Source organism: Crocuta crocuta, unplaced genomic scaffold, assembly GCF_008692635.1.
Source record: "Crocuta crocuta isolate KB4526 unplaced genomic scaffold, BGI_CrCroc_1.0 scaffold27, whole genome shotgun sequence".
Taxonomy (NCBI): Eukaryota; Metazoa; Chordata; class Mammalia; order Carnivora; family Hyaenidae; genus Crocuta; species Crocuta crocuta.
The window spans coordinates 1,298,541-1,308,757 of record NW_027532250.1 but is presented as its reverse complement, the minus strand read 5'-3'; the positions used below and the strand labels follow the sequence as shown (position 1 = coordinate 1,308,757).

General features: G+C 49.4%; 1 protein-coding gene across 1 annotated transcript in view; it reads right to left on the bottom strand.

Moving 5' to 3' along the window:
* Window positions 1-7,610: 7,610 nt before the first annotated feature.
* Window positions 7,611-10,217, bottom strand: part of CTCFL (CCCTC-binding factor like) — a 27,398-nt gene continuing 24,791 nt past the window's right edge. Inside the window, exons 11-12 of the mRNA XM_077778311.1 lie at window positions 8,213-8,218; window positions 7,611-7,759 (exon numbers count right to left, since the gene is read on the bottom strand). Of these exons, the coding sequence (XP_077634437.1) occupies window positions 7,611-7,759; window positions 8,213-8,218 (155 nt within the window). The remainder of the gene's footprint in view (window positions 7,760-8,212; window positions 8,219-10,217) is intronic.

The window sequence follows — 10,217 nt, the reverse complement described above, 5'->3', positions numbered from 1 at the left end:
CACAGGTCACGCACATTGTCACTTCCTGAGCTCTGCCTTCTTCCATTTCTTCTGGAACGAAAATCAGCTGACAGGCCGCCCGAGAGATGCTGAGTCAGTCTTTTTGGGCAGAACCGCCTAGAACGGGATGCTTAGGGCCTGGCTACCGAAAGCACCTTCAGTTTTTCCAACATCTATGGAAATAGGGAAGAAATCTGGCCCCAGAGCTGACTTTGCCCCCAAACTGGCTATGGAAAATGCTGGAAAATGTTGATTCTCAGAGGCTATTCCCCAAGATTCTAAAATTCCGTGGGCCTGCAGGGGGTCCAATCCGGGAGTCCAATTTTCTCAAGCTCCCTAGGTAATCCCAGGGCGCAGAGGTTTCTGCACCACCGTTGCTGAGGCACTAGAAGGAGCTGGAACTCTCCCCCAGCCCCCTCCCCAGGTGACGGGATCAGAGGGAGGTCAGGTGTGTTGTGTGGCAGGATGCCCGCGGAGCCACACGTCAGGAGGAGCCCCGCTGGCCAAGGCAGATGGAGTGAGCAGGTGACGGGCGCAGCGCCAAGGACATATCCGAGTGCCAGGTGACGTGCTCTGAGCAGGACCTGGCTCCCAGCACAGGCTGCCACGGAGCCGGGCGGGGCGCCCCTGCAGACACCGAGGAGGTGCCGCCCGCTGGCCCCCTGCGGATGGGGTGTCCCCCTGTCCCCGCTGCCCGACAGCGTCTCCAGCAACTCCTTCCTCCCGCTGCACACATCCGCCCCACGTCCCACCTCCTCCAGGTGACCACCAGGCTGCGACCTGGCAGCTCATGCACAAGATGGCTCTTCTCAGTCCCTTCCACGGTGACTTGCATTTAGATTTGGTGCTTCTGAGGGACCGGACGGTGGGCAGTCGCCATAACGCGGGTGCACCCATCCATACGGTATCGTGGATCAACACTTCCTGGGATCACGCTCGCCAAGCCGGGCTGGCAAAGTCAGAAAAGAGCCACGGCATCCATCGCGGCCACTTCTGGGGAAGTCCCTCGGGGCTGACCCTGTGGTCGCCTGCCGTGTCCATCCTGAATGACCCACAGGTCTCCCTGCTAAGCGGGCCACACCGCCAGCGAAGTCTAATTTTCTCCACCTCCTCCCCAAGGGTCCTGCTTTCAAATACTAGCTTTTTCTGTTTTTTTAAGTTCACTTAATTATTTTGAAAGAGTGTAAGAACCAGCAAGGGAGGGGGACGGAGGATCCAAAATGGGCTCTGCGCTGATAGCAGAGCCTAACGTGGGGCTTGAACTCACAAACCGTGAGATCACGACCTGAGGTGAAGTCAGACACTTAACTGACTGAACCCCCCAGGGGCCCCCACATACTAGCTTTTTAAAGGAGCTGGATCAGAACCTTAGGCTGGTTTCATGATGCTCCGTGGCTGGGACAGAACACATGTGTGTTCCTGGATTCCATTTAAAATCGATCTTTGAACTCCTGGGGGCAGCTGTATTTAAATCCTCCTTTACGAGCCGCAAACCTGGGCGTGCCTGTGTTAGGAAACTTTTTTTCCTTCTTAAGACAAATTATTTCACTGACAAATGGCTGGTTTTTTTAATGTTTATTTATTTTTGAGAGAGAGAGAGAGAGACAGAGTGCAAGGGGGCAAGGGGCAGAGGGAGAGGGAGACACAGAATCTGAAACAGGCTCCAGGCTCCAAGCTGTCAGCACAGAGCCCGACGCGGAGCTCGAACTCATGACCTGTAAGATCATGACCTGAGCCGAAGTCAGATGCTTAACAGACGGAGCCACCCAGGCGACCCCAAAATGGCTGTTTTTGTCTAATAGAAAAACCCTAGAATCTCTTTAAAAAATATTTTGTCAATATTCACGTATAACTTCAATGCTGCACCTTTACCCCCATTTTTAGGGGGGAAAACGTTCTGGCTTTGGAAGGCCAGTCGAGCTTCTCGGCACAAACAAGTGCAAGTTTAAAGTTTTCAGGTGGCCATCAGAGAAAGTGCCACCTCGGGAAAGGTTAAACACAGCCCTTGCTACCACTAAAGTGACTGGTGCTGGCTGACAAGTTAATTCATTGTCTAACATGATATTTTGTTACTACTTGACCAATCCTGATAGTTTGGGCCTTGGGATGTAATGATAGCAAGTATCAGGACGAGTCTTAATCAGCGACCTTTGGACTCCTATACAAACTGTCCTATTTCATTAGCAGGAAGTGACAGCAACGTGCTGTTTTAGCTCATTTGCTTGCTTCTATGGGGAATATTTCACCACGAGAGCTACGTGGAGCCTTCCTGCGTGGCCTCCTGTGGCTGGCTTCCTGCTATGGTAGCTCAGTTCACAGTTGTTGCTTTTTTTTTTTTAAACCAAATTTTTTGTCCCCACAAGCATGGTGGGTGTCCCAGGGCCCAGGCAGTACTCTGCAGCCACACAAAGAATCGGCATGGACGTCTGTTGATCTCCTAAACGGCGCACGCTGTAATACGTGCATTTATTGAAGTGAGGCTCATCACCACCGCTGTGCCTTGGAAACGATACAAAAGCAACTGAAGGAGCATCATAAACCAGGCTGCCACTTAACATCTGTTTTGTCGGATATATTCAGTTAAAAACCAACTGCCATCGGGGCGCCTGGGGGCTCAGTCGGTTAAACATCCGACTTCGGCTCAGGTCATGATCTCGCAGTTCGTGGGTTCGAGCCCCGCGTCGGGCTCTGTGCTGACTGCCAGCTCGGAGCCTGGAGCCTGTTTCAGATTCTGTGTCTCCCTCTCTCTCTGACCCTCCCCCGCTCACGCTCTCTCTCTCTCTCTCTCAGAAATAAATAAAACATTAAAAATTTTTTTTAATTAAAAAAAGTCAACTGCCATCAAAAGATAGAGAAACATAGAAACAGCCGACGATTGAAGTCGAATGTCTGAAGGCTTTCACGGGACATGTTTAACAGCGCGGCCCGAGGACGGGCTGCGTGAAGACTACATTTATCCAGGCTGCTCCGCGAGGCTCTCAATGGTTATCAGAACGTGTCAGCGTGTGTGGTGGAAAGAACATCTGGAAAAGAATTTCTTGCCATTTTCAAAAGGTAGGAACCTTATAATATAAACTGCTTCTATTTCATCAGGACCAACCCCTCCCTCCCCAACTTGTTCAGGGACTGACCTCGAACAATAGAGGCATCTGTCAGGCCTTACTTAGGTTTGTTGGAAAAGCATCCTTTATACAGCAAAGCTGTTGTCAAACAATGTTGTAATCTAGACACCCCTCCCCAAAAACAGACGTTAAATTGTGCAAGAGGTTTACATTCCAGGGTGGTTTCCTGCTAGATCTCAAAACCATTTTCTTTTCTTTTTCTTTTTTAAAGTTTATTTCTTCATTTTTTGAGAGAGAGACAGATACCGAACATGAGCGGGGGAGGGGCAGAGAGAGGGAGACCCAGAATCCGAAGCAGCTCCAGGCTCCAAGCTGTCAGCACAGAGCCCGAGGCAGGGCTCGAACTCACTGACCGTGAGATCATGACCTGAGCTGAAGCGGGACACTTAATGACTGAGCGCCCCCGGGGCCCCCAATCCATTTTATAAGCATTCGAAAATGCAGAGGCGAGGAAAGTCCCTCATACGCAGGTTTTGCCAAGGCCCCTCTCTTAGCAACGTCAAGGGCAAGAAATCTCCTGGCTTCTCTTGAAGACACACCACTTTTTATTTTTTTTACATCCTTCGGTGCCGTGTAACCCAAAACTGACCTCCAGGACTGTGTTATACCTGGGGATTCTTCGCCGGCTCCGGGAGCTGGAGGAGCCTGTCCCGATGCCGGAAAAGAAAGCCACACCTGCCCTCTTGTGGGGACGACTGACCTTGCTCCTGCACAGAAACGCAGGGCACTAACCATGCCCGTGAGCACATCAGTTTCTCCCTTTATCCGGGTGTCTGGTGAAATCCGGGCACATAACTGAATCAAAGCCGAGCAGCTTATTGAGTCCCACGTAGTGTCTCATCCACGAGTGGTGCAAGCAAAATCCTGCAAATTCCCTACGAATGACCGCTGGAGAGCTGTTGATGGAGTTTAGATACACGCTTCTTGCGTTCTTTTTAAAGCAACAAAAATTTAGTTGTAGTAAAATACATAAGACCTTTACTCTGTTAACCATTTTATTTTTCTCTCTTAACCATTTAAAAAAAGAGTTTATTTTGAGAGAGAGAGCAAGCACGGGAGGGGCAGAGAGAGGGGAAGAGAGAGACTCCTAAGCAGGATCCACAAGGTTAGCACAGAGCCCGACGCGAGGCTCGAACTCACAAACTGTGAGATCATGACCTGAGCCGAAATCAAGAGTTGGACGCTTAGCTGACTGAGCCCCCCAGGGGCCCCTCTCAAGCATTTTTAAGTGAACAGAGGGGGAGGGGGGCCCCCGAGAAGGCAGAACAGCATGGAAGATTTTTGTTTTTTTGTGGCTCTCGTCCCTGAAATGCAGCCGAATCAACACCAAACCATCTTGCCCACCATTTTTTTAAAAAATGATTTTATTTATTTCTGAGAGAGAGAGAGAGAGAGGCAGCATGAGCAGGGGAGCGTCAGAGAGAGAGGGAGACACAGAATCCGAAGCAGGCTCCAGGCTCTGAGCTGGTTGTCAGCACAGAGCCCAATGCAGGTCTTGAACCCACGAACTGTGAGGTCGTGACCTGAGCCGAAGTCAGACACTCAACCGACTGAGCCACCCAGGCGCCCCATTGCCCACCGTTTTTGAGTACAGCTTAGGAGTGTTGAGTATGTTTACACTGCAGTGCAATGAATCTCCGGAACTGATTATCATCTTGCAAAAGTGAAACCCTGTCCCACTAAACACCAAGTCCCCATTCCCTACCCCAGCCCCTGGGAACTGCCACCCGACTTTCTGCGTCTGTGAGTTGGGCGACTCTAGTACCAGCCACGATGGTATTTGGCCTTTCTGTCTGGCTGAGCTCACTGAGCAAATATCCTCAAGGTTCGTCCATGTTGTAGCCTGTGTTGAAATGTCCTTCCTTCTTAAGGCTGAATTCTATTCTACGGTACGGATAGAGCGCATTCTATTTACCCATTCACCCACCGACGGCCATTTAGGTTGTTTCCATCTTTTGGCTTTTGTGAATAATGGTGCTGCGGACGTGGGTATACTCCTATCTCTTTGAGACCCTGCTTTCAATTCTTTTGGGTATATAACCAATGTATCGGCTCATGGGGTAGTTTTATTTTTTTAAATGTTTATTTTTATTTTGAAAGAGGGATACTGTAAATTACTTACAAGAGACTCAAGTTTTTGATGGGTTTAGATACATACTGGTCATGCACTTTCAAACATGTTTCTTGTGTGTTTTTAAAGCAAAAAATTTAATTGTAGTAAAATATATAATAAGAATTTACTCTCTTAACCATGTTTCAACCACTTATTTATTTTGAGAGCGAGAGCATGGGAAGGAGAGAGAGAGAGGGAGAGAGAAAGAGAGAGAATCCTAAACAGGTTCTACACTATCAGCGCAGAACCCGACACGGGGCTCAATCCCATGAACCCATGAGAGCATGACCTGAGCCAAAACCAAGAGTCAGACACTTAACGGACTGAGCCACCTGGGCGCCCCTCATAACTCTATTTTTAATTTGAGGGCTCTCCGTACTGTTCTCCAGAGCGGCTGCACCAGTTTGCAGCCCCACCAACAGTGCACAAGCTTCCAAGTTCTCCACATCCTCACCAGGCAGAGAGGCCATTTTTAAGAACCACCATTCACAGAAAACAAAGATAGCAATTTTGGGGCGCCTGGGGGGCTCAGTCGGTTTAAGCGTCCGGCTTTGGCTCAGGTCATGATCTCACAGTTCGTGGGTTCGAGCCCCGCATCGGGCTCTGTGCTGACAGCTCGGAGCCTGGAGCCTGTTTCAGATTCTGTGTCTCCCTCTCTCTCTGCCCCTCCCCTGTTCACGCTGTCTCTCTCTCTCAGAAATAAATAAAACATTAAAAAAAAAACAACAAAGATAGCAATTTTGAGTCATTTCGTTTTATTGAGTTACAAAAAACATCTTTAAACAAAGACAAAGTAAGTGTTACAAGAGTTTAAACAGTCACAGTGATGGCAAGAGACAGTAAGATTTAAGTCTTATTATGTGAACTCAATTATTTTGCTGTCGTGGAAAGATTTCAATGCCCTTTCAGCTGGAAAGTGCTTCTACGTTCACGTGACGCAGGGCTCTGGATGTAGAAGAGCGGACCAGCATCTTAAGAATTTGAATTTAGTTAACCGACAGGACGAGTTGCTTACGCAATGTACCCAGGTATCAAATCATCACGATGCACATTCTTAGTATCTCCCAATTTTGTCTGTCAATTATATCTCAGCAAAGCCAAAAACACGGAATTTGGGACTTATATCAACGATGTTAAACTAAGGGGAGAAGTTCCGAGCAAAAACAGCTGCTGAGCTAAGAAGAAAAGTATGAAAAATATATCAGTATAAAGGTGGACGTTAGTTACTTTTAGGTACTAGAGACATTTCGCACAACGCTTGAAGTTGGGAAAAGCCTCTTCAACTGGGGAAAGAGAAGCAGTCCCCCCCATTACAGGGCACGCAAAGTACAAATTCTTTACGAGTACACATTTCGTTATGAGTACACATTTCATTGTTTTCTTCTCACTCTGCTAATTACTTAAAACCTATAAACAAAGTAGTTTTAGTGAAACAAAAGGGTGACGAACTGACATACTGGGGAGTGACAGTGGAATGTCCAAAGGGAAATTTCATGCCTGCTAAAAAAACATAATTTAGGAAGAATACAAACTCTAAAACTGAACCTTGCTCAGACACCAAACTAAAATAATTACGCATTACCGTCTAATCTAGAGGTTTCCATTTTCGACTCCGTTGTTTTTAAAATATTAAGATCTTTCTTGTTGAATTTAGAACAAATTAAAAGTATTATGGTGTCTTGAAGTTTTATGGGAAAATTCATTTGCATTTTTAAAAGTGATATAAAATTAGTTTTTTAGGTTTAAAAAATCATATTAGAAATATAATGGTGAGGGGCGCCTGAGGGGCTCAGTCGGTTAAGCGTCCACTTCAGCCCAGGCCTTGATCTCACGGTTTATGGGTTTAAGCCTTGTGTTGGGCTCTGTGCTGACAGCTCGGAGCCTGGAGCTGCTTCGGATTCTGTGTCTCCCTCTCTCTCTGCCCCTCCCCTACTCGCACTCTGTCTCTGTCTCTCTCTCTCAAAAATAAATAAAAACTTAAAAAAAAAAAAGAAATCTAATGATGAAAGTATCCAGCTTTGGCTGTTTGCTGAAGCACCAAATAGCCTGAGTCCGACAACTGCAGTAACTGTTATGGCCCCAGATCACTGCCCGTTCGTCGCAGGTCACCTTTACCAGGATCAAGTGAAGGAATTCATAGGCTTGAGGTTTTATTCTCCAATTCAAGAGTGGGACCTTTCATAGAATACCTGCGAGGTTTTTTGTTTTTAAATATCCAGTCAAAAAAAAAAAATAGGCAAATAATTCTGGGCACTAATCTCAAACTTTGGAAACCCTGAGACCACCCATTGTCATGAACTTGTTTCAAAGAAGATGCTCTAAAATTCTAACTTGTTGAAGAATTAAGTGCAACAGACGCACACCGGAAATCTCTCTCACTTATCCATCATCTGCAGGATCATCTCACAGCTCATGTCTTCGTTCAGGTCCTCGCTTCCGGCCGCGCCGCCTCCGTAGCCGACTGGCTCCGTCTCTCCCGGGAACTCCTCCACCATCGAAGCATAGGCCTCCCTCGTGGCGTCTTCTTGGGGGGAAAAGGCAGAGTTTTGGCCATTTTAAAACAAAGTCAACAAAACCAGTGCGTTTACATTTTGGAAACAATCCTTTGATTCATACCTGGCAAACACTTTAGAAGATGGTTTTTTCCATTTATAAGACAGTACAAGGGGCTCCTCAGTGGCTCAGTCAGTTGAGTGTCTTAACTTTGGCTCAGGTCATGATCTCACACTTCCTGAGTTCGAGCCCCACATCAGACTCTGGGCTGACGACTCAGAGCCTGGAGCCTGCTTGGAATCCTGGGTCTCCCTCTCTCTCTGCCCCTCCTCCACCCACGTTCTGTCTCTCAAAAAATAATAAACATTTAAAAAAATTAAAAGAAAAAAGACAGTACAAGAATTCTGATGGGATCTATGTGCGTGAAGTCAGGGGTTTCTGGACCTCAGTCCTCTATGCTTTTCGGGCTGGATAAATTCTCCACTGGGCGCTGTCCTGTGCCTTGTGCAGTGTTTGGGGCACCGTCGGCCTCTCTGTACCTTCCGGATGCCGGCAAATGGGCCTCCTCATTTGAGACCACAGAAAACGTTCCCGGGCATCGCCGTGCGTCTGTTGGAAAGCACAACCGCTCCCGCCTGGGAGCCGCTGCTCTACACTGAATGCAGATCCTAGAGACCCAGAGAGTGGCTGAGCCCCTCCCCCGTCTTGTCTCAGGGCCGGTGGAATGACACCACCAAAAGGGCTCTCGTCCCTGCGGCCGGAGGACTCGGGCAGAGTGCGCTGGGGCGCATGCACTGCGCTCGGTGCACACTGTGAGCAGCACCCGGATCCATAACCGACCCGCCCGCCCGCCTGCAGCTGCTAGTCGGCCCCACAGTGGGAGCTTAAAAATAGAAGCATCTTCGTCCTCTCCCCATTTCCCAGATTACTTCCCAAGAACACCCACCGAGTGGCAGACAAACAGCCCACACTTACAAAGGCTTTACCTCCTGCCCGGTTCAAGGTCGTTCGAAGGTATGTTTCTTTGTGGGTTTTTTGGTGGGAAGTGTAGGGAGAGCACGAAGACCCAGTTCTTACGATGCAAAGGAACTGTCACTTGTAAAGACCTTCCCTGAGCAGCCAGGTGACCTACTGCTGACCCACTAACACAGTGGAGTAGAGGCCAGAACATGATCTGGATAACACAGGCTCAAAACCCTTGACGTGCAAACGAAGTCGTATTTTTTTGCCAACACAAGTTGGGTTACTTGTTTGGATTCATGCTGTGCTTAGGGTACAACAGCTGACCATCCAAAACACGAGGGGCGTCTCAGGGGCTCAGTTTGTTAAGCGTCTGACTTTGGGTCAGGTCATGATCTCACGGTTCGTGGGTTCAAGCCCCACGTGGAGCCTGCTTCAGATTCTGTGTCTCCCTCTGTCTCTGACCCTCCCCCGCTCATGGTCGTCTCTCTCTCTTAAAAATAAACATTAAAAATAAAAAAGAAATGTTTCCATACATCCGGTCTTATTGCTGTCAGAGTTTAAACCCGTAAGGGGGTTCCTGTCTCTGCCCTTCTGGAAGGTAAGGGTGCCGGGCAGGTAGCGTTCCCAGTGCCCCTCATGACCTGGTCCAGGCAACGCTCCAGAGTCAGACCCCAGCCTGAGCCCCAGCGGAGGTCGCAGGCGGAGATGGAGACCCACTTTTCACCCCTTTGATTTCGCTCTTCATTTATTTCAGAGCCAGTGTCCAGGAGGCCCAGGGTCAACGCCGGCAGGGACAGTCGCGCGGCCGCGGGGGCTGTGGCCAGCACGGAGGCGGTTACGCCCTGACTCTGCCCCACCGCAAACAGGTCACCGACCACGGGCGACAGTTTCAAAACCTTTAGTCCGTCCCCAATTATTCAGTCTCCTAGGGAAGGTTTATTCAGCTGGAATTTGGCCAAAGGCTTTTTAAAGACTTTGTTTACCATGTAATTAAAGAAACAATGCATTTAGGTATCAAGAAGGAGCCAGTAGGTGCCGAGTTAGCCGGGAAGCCACACGGGCACACGGACACGTTAGGGTCCGTCCCCGGGGAGCGCCAGGATCCTGGAAGCCCGGCCTCTGCTCCGGCTTCCGGGGCTGGAAGATCTGAGCTGGGTGTCACCCGCTCGTCTTCTCCAGTAAAGGGCTGTGCTCGTTATTTGCTCGTTAAGTGGGAATGAACGAGCCCTGCTGACGCCAGGCCTGGTGTGGACGCGAGGGCCAGGCCCGCCCTGGAGGGGAGCTCCGTGCCGGTGGGAGAGGACACTCACTAGAGAGTCAGACAAATATGAGACGAGCACCCGGCGGGGACGCCCGAAGTAGGGGCACAGGCCGGGCGTGCACGTGAGGCCGAGGTGGTCAGAGCCCAGACCCACGGGCGAGTTACCAGGAATTCTGGGCAAAGGAGAGGGTGCGTCTGGCCTGGCTGGGATGCGGGGACCGGTACAGCTGCCCGAGAGGGCGGGATGCGGCTGGCACGGCCGAGG